At 37.1% G+C, this 23,531-nt stretch overlaps 1 protein-coding gene across 1 annotated transcript in view; it reads left to right on the forward strand.

The window, feature by feature from the left end:
- The first annotated feature begins 1,186 nt into the window (after nt 1-1,186).
- Nucleotides 1,187-23,531, forward strand: part of Lonrf1 (LON peptidase N-terminal domain and ring finger 1) — a 32,730-nt gene continuing 10,385 nt past the window's right edge. Inside the window, exons 1-7 of the mRNA XM_076852450.1 lie at nt 1,187-1,981; nt 13,480-13,598; nt 15,146-15,268; nt 17,649-17,798; nt 18,557-18,797; nt 18,895-18,991; nt 20,232-20,346. Coding sequence (XP_076708565.1) covers nt 1,273-1,981; nt 13,480-13,598; nt 15,146-15,268; nt 17,649-17,798; nt 18,557-18,797; nt 18,895-18,991; nt 20,232-20,346 — 1,554 coding nt within the window. The 5' untranslated portion in view covers nt 1,187-1,272. The remainder of the gene's footprint in view (nt 1,982-13,479; nt 13,599-15,145; nt 15,269-17,648; nt 17,799-18,556; nt 18,798-18,894; nt 18,992-20,231; nt 20,347-23,531) is intronic.

Consider the following 23,531-nt stretch of genomic DNA (forward strand, 5'->3'; position numbering starts at 1 on the left):
AATCACAGTAACATTATAGTAGAAGGTAAGATGAGATTAAAATCTCTTACATAATATTGGCTGGGTGATTTTGGACAAATAGCTTTCTCTCGCTGTTTCCAAACATTTGAAAAAGAACCAAAAGTTCTCTTCCTACATCGACAATCTAATACCCTATAATCAAATCTATAAATATTTTCAACGGAGAGCTTTAAACTCGCTGCTGACAAGTTTAAAGGAAATGTAACCCCGTTGTATGTAAGTCAGATATATGTTTTTTTTCCTCCCGTAGGCAAAACTGAAGACCCGCTTGAGTTGTGGTGATCTGGTGACAGCCATTGAAAAAACCTTGATCCTCGTGTTCTTTTAAAATATCAAATGCAGCACCCTGTGTTGTGCCTGCAGTTTGGAGAGTATCTGAGGAACTCGGGGGCTTCCTCACTCGAAAGCGGGGCGGGGGGTGAGTTTCTGAGTTTCAAACAGGAAAGACGGCACTAACTTGGCACCAAAAAACCCCTCTTGCCCTCTAGAGGAAATAGGCACAGAAACACGGGTTTTTTGGTTTGTGCCTGAAGTTGCCCGATTACAGACTTGAGGCGTCTCAAAGTCATCGGTTTGCGCATTCTTAGTCCCGGTGCCTCTACGTGTCCAACTGTAACCTGGTGCACCCAGAACCCACTTCACACCCAAGACTACGCCCGGAGGATCCCGCTCGCCGAGAGGAGGGTGGAGGTAGGGGCCGTTCCCACCCTGGTGGGCGGGTACGTCAGGAGTGGGTTGACTATAAGAGTCTCGCTTCCGCCGGGCGGGCCTCGGGGCAGAAGAACGCCCACCTTGCAGGGGCTGGGGAAAAGGCATAGCGTGGTGGGCGGGGCCCGGCGGCAGGCGACCCGCTGATGGAGGTTCAGGGTTCCTCCGGGCTTTGTTCAGTTGCAAGCCATGCCCTCCTTTCTCGAGAAGCCAATTAGATCCCTGCTGGGGGATCATCTGACCTTGCGTCCCCGGCCAGGAGGGGCTCGAAAAGGGCGGGGCCGGGCGGTCGGCTCTTCGGGAACTAGGCCGCGGGTGGTGTAGGGGAGTCCGGGGCGCGGTAGGCAAGCCGGGCCCCGCCCCGGGCCCGCCAGGCTCCGCCCCCGACCCCGCCCCGGGGGCTTCCCGGGCGCGCGCCGCCCCGCCATGTCCGCGCGCCACGCCCCCCTCCTCGCGGGCCGCGTGCGGAGCCGCGCGCCCGGGAGGCTCCGGGACTGTGGCGGCGGGCGGCGGCGACGGCGGCGGAGCAGCCCTCCGCCGGCCATGTCTTCTCCCGTCGTGGCGAGGGGATCCCCGGGAGGGAGTCAGGAGATGGCCCCCAGGCCGCGGAGTCCAGGCCGATTTTGGGAAGTGGGCGGCGGCAGTGGCGACCGGTTGGAGCGCGTGGCCGCGGAGTCTGAGCCCTGGGAGTTGCTGCTCCGCCGCGGAGAGCTGCTGGCTCTGGGCGGCCACCTGAAGGGAGCGCTGGAGGCGTACGCGGCGGCGTTGCGCCGCGGGGCCCCGGTCAGGCCCGAGTGCCTCGGCACCCTGGTGGACTGCCTGGTGTTCAACTACCGGCTCCGCCACGGGCTGGGCTGGAGTGCGACTCCGGCTGCAGGGGCCGGCGGGCTCCTCAGCTGCCTGGGCTGCCGGGGCTTCCTGAGCGAGCCGGTGACGGTGCCCTGTGGCCACAGCTACTGCCGTCGCTGCCTGCGGAGAGAGCTCCGCGCCCGCTGCCGCCTCTGCAGGGACCGGCTTCCGCCCGCCGCCGCTAGTGCCACTGATGCTGAGGGGACCAGCCCGCGGCCGCCGCCTCTGACCGCCGCCATCGCCGTCTCGGACTTCCGAACCAGCGTCGTCCTCAATCACCTGGCTGAGAAGTGGTTCCCCGGCCAGCGTGAGCGGGCCCGAGCGGCCGGCCGTCTTGGGGAGCTGCTGCACCAGGGGCGCTACCGGGAGGCCCTGGCCGCCGCCTGCGAGGCGCTGCGAGCAGGTGACCGCGCGGGGATGCGACGCGGGCCGGGCGACTCCACCCTCATCTCCCGGACGGGCCGGGTACCCAGAGCTCCTCTGCGCCCCGAGAGGCACTTCTCCTTCCCGGGGAGCCAGTTGGCCCCCGATGTGTAGGATCTCGGGGTGCTCGAGGGTGTGGGAGGGGGCGGCGCCCCGGGGTGCTTCGGTCACAATGGGGATCGCCCTGGGAGCTGACTGTGACGCGGCGCGGGGAGGGGCGCACGGAAGCGGGGTTCCCTCGGCCACGGCTAGCGGGGGGTGCGTGCGTCCGGCGCGGAGCGGGTGACCCCCACCGAGGCCGCCTGGGCGCCGGACGAGTGGGAGAGGGGCTAGCCCGAGTGACTGCTGGCTTCCTGCCTCGATCTTTCCGGTAATTGGCCTGGTCGCCGCGGGGAACCACAGTCAGGTCGGGGAGAGGATCCCCAGTCGAAGCTAGGTGGGCAACATTTACCTTCCTCTCGCATAAAAGTCACCGGGGCAATTGGAAGCCGCGGGAGGGCAGAATTGCATAAGCTGGGGTGGGGGGAGCGTTGTGTAACGGGTGACGTCCGGTGGGCGTGTCAGGAGCTCGGCGCGGGCACCCAGCACCGGGAGGCCCAGCCGGCCGCCGCGCTTCCAGCGGGTGTCAGGGCGCCCACGGGTGGTCACCTCTTACCAGACACTGCCTGTAGAATTGGTTCTTGTCAGTGTCAGCCTATTTCAAGTCATACTTCACATATACCTATGTGCTTAGTTTCAGATGCACCTAGGTTTTGTAAAGGTACAGAGAGTCTCTTTTTTGCGCTTCTTTTTTGTTTCAACATTTCTGATCTAGCTATAAGGGAAAGGCTTTGTAGGCTTTATAAGTCTTTTGTCTGTTTCTTCGTGTCGAAGAAGCAGCAGCTTTGGCTTCCTAACCTTGGTTAGAACTTTTCTTAGTTTAACTATGAAAGAGGGTAATGTCAAACTTAAGTAAAATGAAGACTTGTTCTTTAAATCCCCACCAATGGGGGAGTGGATTTTACCTTCCCGTTCTCAGGGACGTTATATAGAGACATTTTGCGTTGCCACCTCTTGTGGGAGTGTTGCTGATACCAACATTTAGTGACTGGTCCAGGGGTCCTGCTAAACTTCTCACAACGCTTAGGAAAGCCTCCTACGTAAATAAATATCAGGCCACAAATGTCAATAATGTCACTATTGGTAAACCTTATATTAAGCATATTTCAAGATTTTATTATCTGTATTGTCAGTAATCTTCAAGAAAATAGACATCTAAAATATAAACTGACTATAAGTATTAAGTATGTTTTTGAACTGTATAACTTAAAATATCATCCTGTGGGTCTTTTATTCTGAGTGCTTAGTCATATTGAAGTAGTCACAATATCTTAGAAAAATACCTTTAGGGTTCAAAGCACAAACCCTGGCATATTTTCATATTCTTTATGAGGAGGAGTAGGCAGTTTAGAATAAAATGATAGACCCAGAGCAAAAGAAAACTGGAGTCCAGAATTCTGGTACAGATGACTCTAGCTCTCTGGGTGAGTTAAGTGGTGTGAAGAAGCTGGACTTGGTGATAAACCACCCAGTAACTGACCAGAGTCTCATCTTAATGAGGAAGCAGAGCCAGGATAGCAAAATGACTTGTTCCCAGTCATCCAGCTGGCTGTTTATACAGACAACTCTACATCCTCCACTTCTATATGTTGATCTAGAGTCATTCTACCTTTATAGCTTATCTAAGAGGATTGTTTAGGGAAGTTTGTTCTTGTTTATTATTATTATTTTTTGGTCTAAAGTATAGAATTATGACAGCACTATCAGTGTTAGCTTTACCAATATAATTATTTGACCTTCTCTTAAATTAGGTGATTCATAAAATTTAGGTCCTAATTCATGGAAGAACATTGAGCACATTAACTAATTAAGATCTAACATAACATTCTATGATCACAATTTTAATTGAGGAAATTCTAGGTCTTGGATTGGAGATGATTATTTTTAACAGAAAAAAGGCTCTGAAAGATTGACTCTTCTTTTTATAAGTTGCATAGACTGCACATGGGGATTTTATACCCCAGTAAGCCACTTAACTCTACTTTTGCAGGACTAGAACTCAAGTCTTTTTGACTTTTACCTCATTAGCTTATGTTTTCCTCTTTGTCTTTTAAGAAACATAAATTCTGTGCTTGAAAATAAATGTGTCTCAATGGCACTAAGATATGGTGTTTTGTTAAGGTGTTTTGTTTTAATGTGAAGTAGAGAAGAAATTTTAAACCAAATTTTAGTGGATAAAGGATGAATTTGTTTCATAATTTTTAGTGGATAAAGGATGGATTTATGTTTCATAATTTATGAGCATAAATAAGAGGTTAGTGGTATAGTTTAGTTGTAGAGCACTTTCTGAGCAAGGACCTGGGTTGGATCCCCAGCACTGCAAACAAAACCCCAAATAAACAAATATTAGTTAAATAACACAAAAATATTAACTAATAGAGCCATAAATCTCTTTGTACTGTTGTCAGGTTTTAACTTGGGAGCTGGCAAGTTAGCTATGGAGCAATCTGAAATGTATTTAAATAATTATACAGTTGTAATTTTTTAAAATATTTTTTAATTGTAGTTGGATACAATATCTTCATTTTGTTTATTTTTATGTGGTGCTGAGGTTCGAACCCAGCACCTCACCCACATTAGGCTAGCGCTCTACCACTGAGCCACAACCCTAGCCCCAGTTTTAATTATTAATGATACTGTCATGTTGATAATGAAAGCAATCTTCACTATGATTTCTTCATGTATTTCTCATAATGAAACAAATACTATTAAATAGAAAAAAATAATCTAGTCTACAGTTAGCCCACACACATCTAAACTTATCCTTGTCAACAGAAAAGGAAAGCTTGAAAACCTTTGCCAAAATCAGAAGTTTCCCATTGAGATTACATAAGTTTCTGTTGCATTGAATATATTTAGATAACATTTAATCCATTGATCTTTTGGTATTAACTCTCAGATGTTTCATAACTTTCCTTTTAGTATTCAAGGATATTATGTAAAAGTCTTTTCTGCTGGAGTCTTTATACTCAAGTCTGTTGAAATGATCTCACTATATAACGCTGTCTTTTGTTCTTAACAGAGTTTTACACTGACTTGCCTATTTCCTGTGTTCATCCGTCTCCCTCAAAGGAGACAACAGAACAGAATAATTTACAGTTTGAACTGGTTTTAAAATATAAAGGTCACAGGGGGCATTAAAGTATTTGGGGAAGGAAAATTTTGTCTTTAATATTAATTCTGTAGCCCTTGACTGTTACCAAGTACTTTTTTATCCTATATATCATTTGATCCTGACAGAATCCTTGGAGTACTATTATCCTCAGAAGAAAATTGAGGCAGCTAGAGAGAGATGCAGTATAACCCTAGGATGAAAGCTATGTGTGCTGGAAGCAGATTACCTGAGTGCAGCGCTCCCCTTACTTTTTGACCTTGGGCATGTTGCCTGACCACTCTGTTTGGTTCTCATATCTGAGAAGTGAGCATAATCTCTGCCTCATAGGGTTATTTTGAGAATTAAATGAGAGAAAATGTAGGGTTTCAAAAAGTGCTTCACACAGAGTGAGTTCCCAGAAAACAATAAAGTATTTTAAAATTTAAAAGTTGTATTATGGTTAGGTGATACAGTGGAAATTGAAATCAAAACCTTGTGATTTTTGGTCTTATTCTGTTCTGTCTACTAAATTAATTTTACCAGAATCAAGGTTAAATTCTCATTCCAGTTTGCACATGTTAATCAGTGCTAACACTTTAAATATATGTTGATCAAGTCATAGATAAATACTGAATTTTTAACAATTCAACTAGGTTAAAATGAAGATATTTGAATTTAATTAATGACTTATTTATATCCTTACTATACAAAGGACTTGGAACATTGATATTTGTTTGGTGCTTTATACTTTACAAAATATTATTGCTTCCATTATCTTAGTTAATCCTTACAAAAGACTGAGATAAAAGGGCAGATAACTAGTATTGGTAATTCACAGATTAAGGGAAAAAAGCCCCAGGAATTTCAGATGACTTTCTTATGTAAGTAACCAAATTAGAGCTAAAAGTGATATATGACTATTACTCTGAGCATAAACTGGATATAAAAATTAGCATACATGAAACAAATCTTTAAGTACTCTTACTATTCATTCAGCAAATACTGAGTACCTACTATATGCCAGATATTGATTCATGTTCTAGAAATATAGACATGAACAAAATAAAGTCCTTCTCCCTATACAGTTCGTATTTTTTTTATGATCATAGCAAATTGATACTTAATGAAAATCTCCAGAAAATGAGATTTATTGACTTCTATTTAACTGAGCCTATATACAGAATATTTTTGGTTTGTTTCATTTGTTCTTTGCCGTACCTCAGAGTTACTAAAAAGATCAGTTATAATGGTATATTCCTTTTTTTTCCTCTTTTTTAATTTTTTTTTTAGTTGTTGATAGAACTTTATTTGTATTTATTTTATATGTGGTACTGAAAATCGAACTCAGTGCCTCACACATGATAAGCAAGTGCACTACCACTGAGCTACAACCCCAGCTCAGTGGCTTATTCTTATTGATGTAAAAGATGAAAAAACTAGTTACATAAATGACTGTGAAGTGACCTGTTTTAAATGAATAATTTCCATGTTTTACCTATTTTTTAATCAATTTATCAAAATATACCCAAACTTATTTTAGATTTCTAGTTACTTGTCTGTTGACTTTTGTTTATTCAGAATCTTTATTCTTTTTAAATTATTTTATTCTTTTTAATTCTATCTAACATTAGGATTCATTTTGACATAATTATAAAAGCATGGAATACAATTTGCTCTAATTTCAGTCCCCAGTACTTCCTATATATTTCCTTGTAAATATACATAGTGGTGAAATGTGGAATATTCAAATAGGTACACAGAAAAGTTAGGTCAGATTCATTTTACTGTTTTTTCCCTTATCCCATTCTTTCTTCCTTTCAGTCCCCCTTATTCTACTCCACTGATTTTTCTTCTATTTTGATGGAATTCAGAATCATTTTTCTAAGTGTCTTAGAAATAATTCAAGTAAAATTTGAGATTAATTTGTATAGTAATTTACTTCTTTCATTGCAAAGGTATTTTTAAAAATTGGAATTGTTTATTATAGAAGATGAATGATTTCAGAGTATTCTTAAATGTAAGGAAAAAGCTTCTGTTCAGTTTTTTTTTTTCTTTAGTAAGATAGCATTGTCTCTTGCTTCCCCTCTATGGCCTACTCTAGTCCTACAGATCCCTAAGGATGGTTCTCCTCTAGTCTAAGGTTTATGTGGTTAAATGACAAGGTAAAACATACTCTTGTATACCTTGTCTCAAGAGGTAATTATTTTTTTTAATTGATGTGTTCTAAAATATTTTGTAATGTTTTTAGCTACAGTTACTATTACAAATTGAGCCCTGTGTGTCAGGCAGTGTATTAACTGTTTATGTGCATTATTTATTCGGTCTTTACAGAAGTCTTAAGATGTATTTTTTTAGGTGAGGAGACTGATATTCTAAGAGTTATATAAACTACTCAAAGGGAATCTGAACCCAGATTTTTAATCTAGTGCTTATGATCTTAGTTTTATATTAAACTGCTGTTCTTGTACATGATTTATAAATCATTAATAACATCAGTTGGCATCTTTCAATTTAATTATGATAACCAAGTTTTACCCTACTGAACTTTTTTGGAGGGGGGTACTGGATATTGAACCCAGGGATATTTTACCACTGAGCTGCATCTCCGTCCCTTTTTTTATTTTGAGACAGGCTTTCACTAAGTTGCCAAGATGAGCTTTGAACTTGAGATCCTGCTGCCTCAGCATCTTGAGTAGCTGATTGATTACAGGGGTGTACCACCACACTTGGATCTCAGCTCTTTTCTATTAAGCCAAATTCTGCCCACCCCATCAGAACACTCATTCTAAATTAGGTACTACCTGATTCTAGAATTATAAATAAAAGCCAATTAGCTCTTTAAACTAATTGTGATAATCTTGCCTTTCGATAATACCAGTGCTGGGAAAAAAAATACTTTTTAATTCTTAATTTCTTATATCTTTAAATTTTGTGAATAAATATTTTAGAACTTTTGCAATATGAAAAACATTCTTAAAAGATAGGCCAAAGAGAGAACTTTAAGGCTCCTATTACTTTGGTCATGGATTCCTAAGGATGTCACAAAGATGGGTGTCTCTAGAAACTTTCTTCAGCCCATGAAGAACTCTGGACAACTCAAGACTAATTTTCTTCAGATGTGTGACATAGGTTTTTTTGCCTAATGACTTACAACTAATAAAACTGGTTCTAAGAGAAGAGAAAATGAGAGTATGACTTGAGGAGCTTAACTGAGTCAGATTTTAATATGTTTCCCCTACTTTACGATACATTATCAGAGCCATGGCCTGAGGATACAAAGGTGGGAAATAATGGAGGGAGCTCAAAACTAGATATTCAAATTAAACTACTCAAAAATGCTGTGCATATGCAGTGAAGAAGCATAATCATAATAGCAAACAAATAGTACTTTCCACATACAAAGCCCTGTATTAAGTACCTTACACATATGGATTTGCTCTTGAGAGTAACTTCATGAGGTAAATATTATAATTAACATAGCATAGAAATAAACAGAGAACTGTGGAGTTTGAATCCATTACCAGCTGATCCCAGGCAAGCTACTTGAACTCAGTGCTCAATTTTCTTACCCTTTAAAAATGTCTACAATGCTGGATCCACATAGGATTGTTTTGAAGATTATAAGTCATTTAGAACAGTGCTTGGTTAGTGGTATTTTTTAAAAATAAGTTTTTCCTTTTTTGGTACCTGGGATTGAACTCAGGGTCACTCAATCACTGAGCCACATCCCTAGCCCATTTTTGTATTTTATTTAGACACAGGCTGTCACCAAGTTGCTTAGCGCCTTGCCATTGCTGAGGCTGGCTTTGAATTCACAATCCTCCTAAATCAGCCTCCTGAGCTTTGGGATTATAGGCATGAGCTACTATGCTCAGTTAAAAAAAAAAAAAAAAAAATGTTTTCCTTACACAGTTTCCTTAGCTATAAAATTGAATGTATAAGTTGATTTGTAATTTGCCTCTGCTCATGATCAGTGGCAGGGAGGAGCAGAAATTGAAGCCACGAAGTGTGATTTCAGGGCTCAGACTCTTGATATTTAGGATCAAGATGCTTTCCTTTAACACAGATATCCTAAAGATCAAGAGTCTTGTTGGATAGAAAAGTTATCCAAAGAGGAAAGGAGGTCTGGGTTAGGAATGATATGACTAACTACAGAGATCTATGAGCAAAGGAAGGAGGCATGAAATAGGGCATACCTGGAGCGGGATGAGTGGTAAAGTATTATTGAGACTTGAAGTGGGAGGTTGATAATGATAGAAAGTAAGGCTGGAGAAAGAGGCAGGAAGCAGACGTGAAACAACTTGTATGTTGAACTAAATAAGACCTATTTTATCTTGTGGGTGGTGAGGACCTAGGTAAAACTGGAGGCAGGAGATAGTTAGAAAGCTATCACTGTAGTAGTAAAGAGAGATTTGGGAGCCTAGTGTCAGGTAAGTTTCTATCAGGACGACTGAAAAGGCAAGTTTGAGAAGTATAGGAGGTGAGACAAAATTGAGGATGATTTTGGTTTAGGGAGTCAGTGATGTCATGAAAAGATTATTGTGAAAAATGTTTGAGACCATGCTGAGTTTGAGGAAAAGTATAGCAGAACAGAAATTTGAGGACACTGGAGTTAGGGTGAAAAATCAAGACTGAAAATGAAGGTCTGAGAGGCAAGTCATTACTCAGAACTAGAACATCTGTCCTTAGTCCTGGTAGACAGGAAACAAACCTAGAACTATTGAGTGATTTGGAATAAGATCACAGGGTTAAGACCTGTAATCATCATGTTCAGTACAATTAGCTCAAACCATGTCATCTTTATATTTTCACTTTTTCAGCAAATTCAAAGTATGTAATATGCCAGACATTTGTTGGTACCATAGATACTTATAATAGTGGATTGGAAGAATCTTCCCAAATGACATGGGCAAGTGAAGTAACTGGTTAACTGTCCTCAAGCTCAGGTGAAGAGCAGAGTCTAAATAATTATTGACTTCTTCAAACTTGAGATAATGACAAAGTCAGGGTTGATTGCTTTTTTTGTCTTTCTTGAGAAGTTTTTACATGGAAGACAGCATTCTGTATGCTTTGATTATTTAAAGGGGCTCAATTAGTGAATTTGGCTCTTTTTTAGAATTAAGGATTTTAAATAAGTGAGGTGAATATATCTGTCAGCTGTGACCAAAATACATAACGTAAACAATTTAAAGGAGGAAAAGTTCATTTGGGCTCATGGTTTCAGTCCATGGTTGGCTGGCTCCATTGCTCTTGGCCTGAAGTGAGGCAGAACATCATGGCTAAAGAGCATGGTGGAGGAAAGCTATTCAGCTCATAACAGCTGGAAGCAGAAAGAGAAAGAGTTGGGGACAAGAAACCTAGGGCGTGACCACAGTGACCTACTTTTTCCAATTGGGCCCCTCCTCCTGACAGCTTCTTCCACCTCCTAGTAGTTCATTCAGCTGCCAATGAATTAATCCACTAATGAGGTCAAAGGCTTCATGATCCAGTCACTTCCGAAAAGCCCCACCTCTAAACGCCACTTCAGTGGCAAGCCTTCAACACAGTTGTTAGGGGTCACTTATGAAACATAAGCACCATAACAGTGGTTCTGATCTCCTAAAAAAGTACTGGAGCCAGGTGTGGTGGCACATGTGTGTAATCCCAGCTACTCAGGAGGTGGAGGAGGCAGGAGGATAGGAAGTTAAGGCAAGCCTGGGCAACAGCAAGACACTGTCTCAAAATGAAAAAAAGGACTGAGAATGTAGCTCAGTGGTAGAGTACTCCAGGGTTCCATTCTCAGTAATGCAAAAATAAAACATTAAAAACTTTGGGAAATTTGAACTCATTTAATGGACTTTCCTCTTTTTTTTTTTTTTCTAATAGAGTTATCTAGGATAATTATTCAATTAACATTTGAAATTATCAATGAAAACATTCCCTACAAGGAGTTTTAAAGTATGGGTCTTTTCAGAGTACATCTTTTCATCCTAATATACACTAATTTCTTAGGACTCTTTTTAGAGGGGGCGTTTCATCCTGAATGTTTGGGTAGAGTGTAGATTTGTTTTGCCTTGTATTTTTTTTTTTTTTTTGAAGGGGGATACTGGGGATTGAATTCAGGGGCACTTGACCATTGAGCCAGTTTTGTATTTTATTTAGAGACAGGGTCTTACTGAGTTGCTTAGCACCTCAACTTTGCTGAGGCTGGCTTTGAACTCATGGTCCTCCTGCCTGAGCCTCCTGAGCTGCTGGGATTACAGGCGTGTAACACTGTACCTGGCTTGCCATGTATTTTTTAATTAACACAATAATTGTACTTGTTTATAGAGCATTGTGAATTTTTTGATACATATATACGTTGTATAATGATCGGAGTAATTAACATATCCATCAGCTTTATAGATGGATTTAACTGGGTTTTTTCAAAGATGGGTCTTCTCAGTCACTTCTTTCAGTACTGCCCTAGAGAAGTTATATAAAGGTGAGGGGCAGATGTTCCACAGTTCTGATTGTGCATTGCCCTAAGTACCAGCGAGAACTTGCTGTACAAGGAAAAAATTGCAATGAAAAGCCCACAAGGGGTATAAGCATGGAATGAGCTGCTTGTTTCTGTGGTGAACTCCCTCTTGGTGAAGTCTGTCTCAAGGGTATCATTGGAAGCCCTGGAGCTGTGGGTGGAAAACTGCACTTCTTGCACTGAGTTTTTTTTTTTTTTTTTTTATTTCTTTAGTTGTTGATAGACCTTTATTTTATTTATTTATATGCAGTGCTGAGAATTGAATCCAGTGCCTCACACATGCCAGGCAAGTGTGCTACTGCTGAACCCCAGCCCCAGCCTTTTGCATTGAGTTTTTGATGAAGTTTTACTATTCATTCTTAGACAGTATTGGCATACACCTCTCTGTTTTCTCATCTCCAGTTGTGCTCGTCACATCTTTTAAATGATGCCCTTTCAAAATTCTCTAACTAGATTGTAAGCTCTGTAAAAACAGGAATAATAAAAATAGTTTTGAGCCACCTACAAGGTCTTGCTTTGTGCTGGAAACTCTTAATTCTTGGATTGATTAAAAATGAGGAGCTTTTGATTTCTGTGCATTTTTGTTCACAGAGGATGATTTTCTAAATATTGCTTTAAGGAGCAAAAACCAAACATTTCTTCCTAAATAAAGAAAATATGCCTCAAAAAACTTTAAAAATTTTTATTGATATTAAATTGAGGGAAGATTATAATTCCAGTTTTCAAGCACCAACAACTGAAAACTGCCTGTCTAAATTAATTGGGTAAAGCGAGACTTATCTGTAGAAAAGCAATTGTTTAAAAACTAGAGTGCACCAAGGAGCTGTTAGAATAGTCTCTATTAATTTTATTTTTTAGAGGCTTAAGGGTCTATGTCCTCTCATGATGAATCCTTTATTTTTTAAGCATATGTTTTTGAAGACTTCAAAGATGAAAAGCCTTAAAAAAAGATTGAAGTTAAAATTTATAGATATGACAAACATAATTGTTTGCTTAGCCTTTAGTTTCATGATCTATGTACTGTAGTAAATGATTGCAATAACATAGATGAACCAGCTCAATATCTGAAATTCCTTATGCTGTTGGACAATAGATGGTCTCAAGTAGAGATTAGAGAATAGTGAAATTAACAACAGTTTGGTTTCCTAAGAACATATGAAATTAAATGTTTTCAGATGGTCTAAGATCATTGTTGCTAATGGCAAGTGTTAAAATCTTGACCTTCTAAAAGCTTACTCTTAACCTATTTCCTTTAGAAAACAGTTATATTTTTATATCTTGACTCATTTCCTCCAGAACCTACTATGTATTTCCTCTAAAACTACTATAATAACCTCAAAAGATAGAACCCTGTTTAGTTCCTTGTCATAAGATAATGTCCATTCTAAATCTAATAGATGAAGATTTAGAAGTTAAGATGTAAAATTTAAGATTTACATTTTAGAAAAGGCAAGTCTCAATATGTAACGTGGGCTTTAAAATCTATAGGTTATTCTTTTTAAAAATACCATTTTCTTAGGGGTAATTAGTCGTGTTATAAAAATATTTCTATATTCTCAAGAACAATAATTTTTTCTACTAAAATTATCTGTTTGTAATGATTTGATAAAACTTCTAGGTAAGATTCAGCATGTAAAGTGGGTTACCCTGTGTTGTACTTCCGCTTTAGCTTGATGGATTTAGACCCTGAAATTGTAAGTCATTTCTTAGGCAAGCATGATAATATTCTGTGGATTATGAAGTAATCTTTGTAAAATAATATATCCTTATAAAATATTTATTTCAGAGCCCCGCGACCTGACTCTCAAAATTTACAGAGCAGAATCCTATGCTGGTCTCCAGGAGTTTAAAGCAGCCATAGAAGATTTAAATGCAGTTCTCTTTCAACTTCCAAATTGGCCTGAGGTAAAATTGCTTTTTTATATTTACATTTAATTTAATTGGTTACAAGATTTAACAAAATGGATGGTCAACTGAAATATATAGTTTGCTAGAAATTTAGAGCCAATATTTTGAGTAGATGTCATCTGGAAGTTTTTTACATCATCAGTCCTTTGTTTTATAATCAAAGAATAAACTGAATTCCTGACACAGGGAAAAAACCCAAAGATGTTATTATACTGAATTTTTGCAAAGAAATACACTTTGCCATATTGTGAAGATTCATTCAAACTGAACTTCACTAAAGGAGATTTATTAATGGAAAGAGGATTAAGTCCTTGAGGCTGGAAAATTGTTCAAGGCATTATAATGGCAATGTGGTGTTTAGGCAGTGAATTTAGAAAGTAGATATGGGCAGAGGAGAGGTTGGCTTGTGCATGTGGTTTCAGAGTAACATATGGTTTGCCTCATAAGTTATTGAGGAATAACATATAATTACATATAATCAGTTTACGATTTCTTTTCATCAAATTCTGAAGTCAAATCAATCTGTCTCCCATAAGTATTCTTTAGGTTAGAAATTAAAAATGCTACATTTGCTCTCCAAAACTGTGTCTTTGAGGATACTATGGTGAGTATGCTCTAAAAATTATATATATCAGTAAGGAAAATTATAAAAACTCCCATGATGGCATGACTGGTTGGTACAAAACAAAAGATTAAGAAGAAAGTAGTTGGTATGGAGAGCTTTAAAACTGTTAAGAAGGAAAGAACCCTCTGGACTTAACACTGAAGTAACGAGTGGTTACTAATCAGAAAGGTGGGTTTTTTCAGCCATTTAAATGATAGCTAAAAAACTTGAGTAGAATATTCTTTAGGTTCCTCTGAAGTTATTAAATACATTTTTCTGTGGCTTATAAAACCTCTTTTCATGCTAGTTACAGACCTATTTAAAACTTGCAGTTGACACTTGTTGGTAGATCAACCCACATATTAAATTTTGGCTTATCAGTAGCAATTAGTAGGATTCAGCTTTTTTCATAGAACTTTATGAATTCATATCCTGAAGGACAAAAGACAAAATAAGGATTTATGAAAAGTATCATATCTATAAGTACTTTCTTAAGAAATGGTATAGGCAAAGATAGTAATCTAGAAGACATTTCCCATATTGCCCTGATTGTAAAGTGAACTTTTTTTTCACATTTTAGTAGTTCTTTCATGTTGATGCATCTTAAAGTTTGTATAAATTTACTATTTCCTCTTTCCTTCAAACAACTGATACCAGTAATCTTTAAATTAGTACTTTCTTGAGAGTGCGATAACATTGTATTTCTGGTCTTGCCAAACTCTAACTGGCTGTGAAGTCTGGTGAAGGAATCGTCTGGGTCTCAGTTCCCCAGTAGTGCTTTTTCAGGGTGGGTAGATGAGCCTTTAAAATACTTTGGCCTCCCTGGGGTCATTCAGTTTCATATTCACATTTCTGAGCCAACTGTTTTTTTTTTTTTTTTTCCTTTACTTGATTTTGTTAAAAGCTTTATAAAGGTTTCATACATGTGCTTTTGTTGAAGGTCTACTTCAGGAAAGGAAAAGTACTTCAGGATGCTGGCTTTTTAGGAGATGCCTTACAACTCTTTCTTCAGTGCTTGGCCCTTGATGAAGATTTTGCACCTGCAAAGTTACAAGTAGAAAAGGTAATCAGTTTACCAACTTAAATAGTTCAAGACAAGTCTGACACAGGTCTTTTTAGAAATGATTATTAGAAAATTAAATAAAAAGTACATAAGTAATAGGAAACAAAACTGACAAGCAGTTTTCAGATTCATAGACCTAGTATATTTAATTCTTAGAGAAATCAAAATATTTCATTCACAGATATTTTAATGCAATATTTTTATTCAACTAATTTAAATATTCCTTATTATGGGCAAAATAACGTTAATTTGAAAATCTAAAATCTGAAATGCTTCAAAATCTAAACTTTTGATCATGATGTGATGCCACTTGGAAAATTCCATACCTGATGTCATGTGACAGGTCACGCTCAAAATCCAAAAGCACTAAAAATACTGTAGAAGATTGCTTTTGGGCTACATGTGTAAGCTGTATGTGAAACATAAATGAATTTCATGTATAGACTTAGGTCCGATCACCAAGAATAGTGCATTATGAATTTGCAAATATTTAAACAACCCCCCATCCCCCCAAAAACTTCTAGTTCCAAGCATTTTGGAAAGGGATTCTACCTGTAGTTTGTTCAGTCAAAACCAAATTGACATTCCTTAATTAAACATTGCTTTCATGATGTTGCTGCAATACTGCCCTAGTCAGCATATTTGCCTTAGTTTTCTCAATATTTCATATATATATGAAATATTGAGAATATATATACACACACACACAACACACACACATACACAACACACACACAATATTGAGAATATATACACACACACACACACAACACACACATACATACATATATATACATATATATTGTAGATCTACTAACACATCATAGAACAAAACTATGGAAAATGACTTTATATAATTATATATGGGAAAGTGATTTTATTTATATATGGAAAGTGGTTACATATATATGTTAATAGCTACTTAAACATTATAGAACAAAATTGTGGAAAACATGAATTGCCATCATATAGAATATACTCTGGCTTTTTGGTGGTGATGTTGTTCAACATACCATTTTTGAGATAACAACCAGGAATTTTTTTCTTTTTCATTATTGAACATGTATTTCATTTTATGAACATACTACAGTTTGTGGTATTCAGTTAGTATTGATTTTTCATTTGTTTCCAGTTTTGGTGGGGTATTTTTTTGTTTTTGTTTTGTTTTTTTACTGTTGTGAATAAAGCTACTAGGAACATTTTTTGTATAAGTCATTTCATAGACATTCATTTTTATATCTATTTGATAAATACCTAGGAGTGGAGTTACTGGGTACCTGTGATTTTTTTTTTTTTTTAATATGAGGGAAGATGTTAAAATCTATACACCTTTTTAAATGTTTTTTTTTTTCTTTATTTTTTGTGGTGCTATGTATCCAACCGAGTGGCCCACATGTGCTAGGCTATCACTGAATTACATCTCCAGCCCCTCAATGTTTCATCATTAAGTGGGGTGTTAGTTGAGCATCTACTAACACTTTTATTTGTATTGTACATATTTTTATATATTTATTTGTGGATAATTCTAATTTGATAGAGAGGGCCACTGAAAAACAGAATCTCCAAATTTAGGTTTTAAGAAATGTTCTACTATACATGTAAATACAGTTTATTGGACAACCGAAAAAAACCCACCAGAATCCCTATAATATTTTTGCAGCTGAGTTGTTCTCCTATCTTAACACCTTCCCTGTTATAAGCATCTCCAAGTTTAATTCCCAGTTGGTGTAGGGCAGCTGCCATCTGGTGCTCCCATCTAAATGCTGAGCATTAGTGACTAACCACACAAGTTAGTTGTTCAGCGATAAATTCAGTGTAAATACAAGGAATTTAAAAATTTTATTGTTAGAGGGTCAAATTCTTTCATTCTTATAAATATTCAACAGTATACTGTGTCTAACTTGAAAATGCACATAGGTGTGAACCATGAGCTGTTTTGACAGGATAGGTTCACTAATATTCAGAGGTAAATATTTTCTGCCTTGAGATCTCTTTATAATCCTTACGTTAAAAAGTAACCCTTGGGCTGGGGGTATAGCTCAGTTGGTAAAGTGCGCAAGTTGCCTCACATGAACAAGGCCCTGGGTTCAATCCTCAGCACCATGGAAGGGAAAAAATTTATCCTTCACTTTGGGTACCTTCTCAGGTCATTCTGTGTCTTCCTTTCAAAGTTTTGAATTATTTTGTTGTTTTGAGGTGATTTGACCCATTGAGGCATACATCAGTTTTGTATGACTTTTTATTGTATTAACAGATCTGTTTTCCTCATTTTTAATAATGTCTGATATAAACTTTCTAAACATTCTTCAATATTAATTTAGTGTTATTCTTAAAAAGACATTATATATTCTTCATTATTTTTATAATATTTCTCCTACAGATTTTATGTGATTTATTATCACCTGAAAACTTAAAAGAAGGCTTGAAGGAATCTTCCTGGAATTCGTTACCATGTATTAAAAACAAACCTTTAGGTTTTCCTTCAGTAATAGAAGAATCTCACACTCCCAGTGAGCTTAACCTGAAGCAGGTAAGGGGTAAGAAGAAAATATCATGGGTGTAGTGCATCTGTTTTTTTGTTTTTAATATTTATTCTTTAGTTTTAGGTGGACACAATATCTTTATTTTACATTTATGTGGTGCTGAGGATTGAACCCAGCACCTCAAGCATGCTAGGCAAGCTCTCTACCACTGAGCCACAACCCCAGTCCCTCTTTTTTTTTTTTTTTTTTTTTTTTTTTACATGTTAAGATCTTTGCTTTCCTGGTTTCAAGCACTTGAAACTTGTCTAGTTATCTTAATAGAAGTTTGTCTGTAGTCGTTAATCACCCATTCAAGCACTTATAACTTGTCTAGTTATCTTAATAGAATTTTGTCTGTAGTCGTTAATTTATAGTAAAAGTTTTTATGTGAAATATTTACCAATCACAATTTTAGGTCACTTAAGTGTCAGAAAACTTAGTTTCTTGGAATATGTATAACATTATTTTAGTACTTTATAGAACATTGTATTTATTTTAGTACTTTATGAACAACTATATTAGCATGACTACGTTAAACTAGTAGTCTAGTTTAACTACGTTAAACTCATTATAACATAAGTCAGCTTATATTAATACTGTCAAACAGCATTTACTTGAGAGGGCTTTGGAATTAAAAGTGGGTGCTATTAGTGAGCATCAAAATGAACATTATAAGGCACCAAAATTTCATTTAGTTTGATTTTTGGCTAGGATAATAACGGATAATAAAGAAATGGGGTTATCTTTGTTGATTATATTTCTGTAGACTGAAGAACTACCAGAGGATACTTCAGAACCTGTCAGAGGAAGTTTAAACCGTGCTCAGTCAGCACAGGCTATCAATTCAAAAGATATGCCTGCCAGAGATGATTGTTTAAAAAGGGTATCCTCAGAACCTTTACTCTCTGTTCAAGAAAAGGGTGTTCTGCTAAAAAGAAAGCTGTCTCTCTTAGAACAGGATGTGGTTGTAAGTGAAGATGGAAGAAATAAGCTTAAAAAACAAGGAGGTAAAATTTCACTGTACTCATATGAAATAAATTTATTTATTCAGTATGTCCTTTAAACTTTTTCTAAAGAAGAAAACCCTGTTGTTTGTTTGAATAGAAACGCCTAGTGAAGTCTGTATGTTTTCATTAGATTATGGCGACATCCCAGAAGAATTAATAGATGTCTCAGATTTTGAGTGTTCTCTCTGCATGAGGTCAGTATGTAAAATTTTCTAGATAAATATTTTGTATTAATATAAATATAAATAATGGTAATAATAGGCAATATAAAGTAATAGAATTCTGGACTAAATATCAGAAGATACAAATTTTTAGTCCTGGATTTACCTTTTATACTTTGGGCAATTAACCAAATCTCTGAATTTCAGTTTTCCTTGTTTAAGAAGTAGGGTCAATATTGGCATTGATTATGTGTCCAGCATTGTGAGAATCCAGTAGTTTTAAGTATAAAAGAAGAATCTGGGAATTTGTAAGTACTATGAAAGTTATAGATATTATATTTAAACCTAGATATAGCCATGGTTTTAGATTTGGATAAGAATTCTAATTGTACATTTTATGTTTATAATTCTAAATTGTTTTTATTAATCATAAAATCCTTTTTAAGTAACGTTGGATAAGGATATCCATTGTGCAGACTACTTTTAATTCTTTAAGACTGAATGTTTTGAAAGAATATTTCTTATTTATATAAATTGTAGTAAAATCAAGGATTAATGAAGAGTCAAGAGCTCTGAAACAGGTTATACTAAGCTGGGAGTAATTAGTTGTCTTCCTGAGCAAGTCTATTAATTCTTAGCCTCTGAGGTGAGGAGATTATACCAGGTGATTTCAAAAGTACCTATAAATCTGACAATATTTCTAGGGAATGCAGAATGCAAAATATCATGTTTTAGGAAATAATTATAAAGTTAGTAAAATCAGTTTTTCTGCATTGAGTATTGCATCTAGTATTAAGCCTAATAGTTATTTAGGATTCAATAGTAATATGTAGTAGATTATTCTTTTAATGAATTTTATATAGTAAAGCTACTAAGAGAACCATTTTTAAGTTGACGATAAATTGGGAAACTAAAACCATACAAAATTATTTATTTTCACTAAGTCTTTGAAATCTGGTGTGCATTTTATATTTGCTGTATGTCTCAATTTAAACTAGTAGCATTTCAAGTGCTTAGTTAGCCTCATGTGTTCTATAGCTGTCATATTAGTCAGCACAGGTTTTGGCTCCAAGTGGCCTTTGTTGATTGAGAACTTTGGTTCAGGAAGGTATAATTGTGCTTATCACTGCCCTTCCCCTCCTTTTCCTGCTCATCAGGCCCTCCTCCTTCTTCTTCTTCTTAAGTAGAGGTTAGCATTGGTCTATAATTTAGTGTAAGCTTTTCAAATGGATAGTTTAATTTGAAAACTAATATGTATTTTGGTTGATTTCAGGTTGTTTTTTGAGCCAGTAACAACCCCTTGTGGACATTCATTCTGTAAGAATTGTCTTGAGCGCTGTTTAGATCATGCACCATATTGTCCCCTTTGCAAAGAAAGCTTAAAAGAGGTAAATATAATATCTGTTTATTGGTCTTAATTTGGTTACACGATCTGATTTCTGTTCAGCCGTAAAAATAGTGGCTATAGTGTCCAGAATGAGGTATGTTACCTATGCTGAGTGACTAAAAAGGAAAATATTTTATTATCCATATGCTAATGTAGGAGAAAAATGAAATTGAGAGAGTAGAGGAAAGAAGATAGGTACAAAATACGAAGCCCCTTGTAGTTAAATTTGTTTTTAATAAAAAGAATTATGATCAGTTACTTGGTCATAGATAAGTTCAGTTTTATTTTAATATTTTAAAAAATTTTATTTATTTGTTTGTGGTGCTGAGAATTGAACCCAGAGCCTCACACATGCTAAGCAAGCGCTCTTCCATTGAGCTATAACCCCATCCCAATAAGTTCAGTTTTAATGATGACAATATTAGAGAAATCATACTGCATTGCCTTTTGCCCTTGATAGTAAGCCAGATTTTAAGCCTCTCCCAGCTACTTAACATGTAGAACAGTAGAGCCTTTTGCACTGATAAAAATGCTGTATATCTTTGCTATCCAGGATGGTAGCCACTAGCCACTTATGACTGGTTAAGTACTTGAATTGTGGCTTATGTGACTTAGGAACTCTGGTTTTAGTTTTGTTTAATTAGCTTAAATTTAAGTAGGCACATGGCTACCACAGTACATAGTGCTGCTCTGGAAAATGCTAGACTAGAAGGAAATAGGTGGGTGTAGCTTTCCACAGTCCTCTCTGAGTCTTGATCATTGTCAATGACCTGTGAAATCAGTAGATCTCAGTGTAGTCTCCTGCCCCAAGGGGAGGACAGTACCCTCTCAATCATGTTTGAATGATCATCTAAGGTACAGTGCAAGCCTTGTGATGCTGAGCAATGATGGGGAAAGTGATTCTGTCTGCTGTGACTGACGGGATTGTTTACAGGAAAAGAAGGTCTTCCAAATATGAATAAAAAATTTATAAAAGCATTTTGATTATAGTTATTTCCTATATTAGAAAACAGGACTCTTTACAGATGGCATAATAGCCTACGCATATTGTTAACATTTGATATATGCTTTACACACAATGCAAGCTGATATGTAAAGGAATACCGTATACAGAATGTTTGCAAAGTCAGGATACATAAGATAAAGTTATTCTTAAGAAGTTTGCTCATTACTTTTTCAACTAATATGATCAGTGTTTTCAGATAAAGTATTCTAAACCTGTTTTTCTAGACATTTTAGATACTCTGTAGTATAATTATGCTTCTTTTCAGATTAGCTGTTAGATCCACTGATTTCATTTAGAGACAGTTTTTTCTTAAAAACCATTGGAATTCAAAGAAAAACATAGAGCATGTTATTTGAAAACACAGCTAACATACTGTTTTAAAATGTGTATCCTCTCCAACTTTGAAGATACTTTGCATGATATAGTTTGTATAATCTAAATATATGGAATTTTAAAGAGGTGGGTGTAGTTTTCCATAATCCTCTCTCAGAGTCTGTGATCATTGCCAATGACCTGTAAAACCAGTAGATCTCAATGGAGATATTAATAATATCAATATTAATTGATATTATTGAATAATAATTAATGACATCAATATTACATTATTCTCCACAGTTTTACATTTTTTCTACTTGTCATTTTAATTTGTTCATTTTTACATATAAATATATTTTAATGACCTAATTTTTAGAGCAGTATAACAGTAAAATAATTTAGCATTTCTCTATTGTTCAGTTTAGAAGTTGTTTTCTTCTTCTTTTTTTAATGTACCATGCTTTTGTGAAAAGAATTTTAAAGTAATGATTGTATGAATTGTTGATTGTTCATTAGGTTAAATTCCTGGGAGGTGAATTTACTGGATCAAAAGCTTTATAAAACTCTTAAAACCAATTGCCAGATTATCTAGCCCACAGAAATGTTACACATATTTCGAATTCCTATCAGTAATGTAAAAGAGGCCATTTCCCCACAACTTTAATTAGATGGGCATTCAGTTTTCAAGCATATTTATCAATTTAATCGATAATAGAGAACTGCTTTTATAGTGTCTGTATTCTGATTAATCTTATCATAAACTCTTAAATTATATTTTCTGCTTAGGGGTACTTCTCTAAATCTATAGCCCAATGGTTCTTGAAATATGTTCCCCTGACCAGTAGCATCTGTATCACCTGAAAACTTGTTGGAAATACACATTCTCAGACCGTACTCCATATCCACTAATCAGAAATCTCAGGTAGAGCTCAGCAATTCATATTTTAACAAGCCCTGATTGATACTTAAATTTGAAAACCATTTCTACAACCATTTTACCGAAGTCTCACATTTCCTAATGTATTTGTCATTGGATATTGACACATACCTACCCCCCACCCTTTTTATGGCTCTACAGATTAAATGATAGGTTCTCTTTGTCTTGTGATTGTCTCCCAAGAGTTTTTCTTCACTATGTGTATTTCATAAAATTTATATTGGCATTTTCTGTGTATTCAGTCTTGCCTGGTCCTTGGCCCTAAGCAATTTTTAGTTTAATTACAGAGGTACAGTTATCCATATTTATATAATACAATGCAGGGAATGGTAAGTTCTTGTATATGGTAAAATATGGGGATTTAGGGTGACAGAAAAATAAGGGAAGCTTTATAATAAAAAGGTAAATTTGGAGCCAGTCTTAAAGGATAGTTTCTTTTTATAAGTAGGAGTGAAATAGATGGTTTTTATCAGTTGAAATAGAAAATGACACAAAAATGCACAAGGACTGCAGTTCAGTGTTTAAGAAGTAGCATAAATGTACCATTTTGTATAGGGGGGTGGTGGATCACACAGTAATAGTGTATCCTGATATAAGGTCTGAGTGACCATGACAATAGTAGGAAAACCTGAAAGAAAAATTATCCAGACTCTTTACCTCTGAAAGCGGTAACCAAAGAGAGGAATTGTTTTGTTTTTCTTCAATAAGGGAAATGCATTATATTCTTCAGCCTTATCTTCATTTTGTTTCTGAGTCAAAATGATAGTTTCAGTAAGTACCATGAGCTGTCAGGTGGAAACTGGTCTGTGTTGTGGGAGATGGAAGGGGCAAGGCTGACCACTGCTAATGAAGGATTTTTGATTATAGCAAGAAACATTCTTAAATGCAGTGTTTGGTTCAGGTAGCAACCTTGTACCTTGAATGCTTT

This window comes from Callospermophilus lateralis, chromosome 4, assembly GCF_048772815.1.
Source record: "Callospermophilus lateralis isolate mCalLat2 chromosome 4, mCalLat2.hap1, whole genome shotgun sequence".
In the NCBI taxonomy this organism is placed as follows: Eukaryota; Metazoa; Chordata; class Mammalia; order Rodentia; family Sciuridae; genus Callospermophilus; species Callospermophilus lateralis.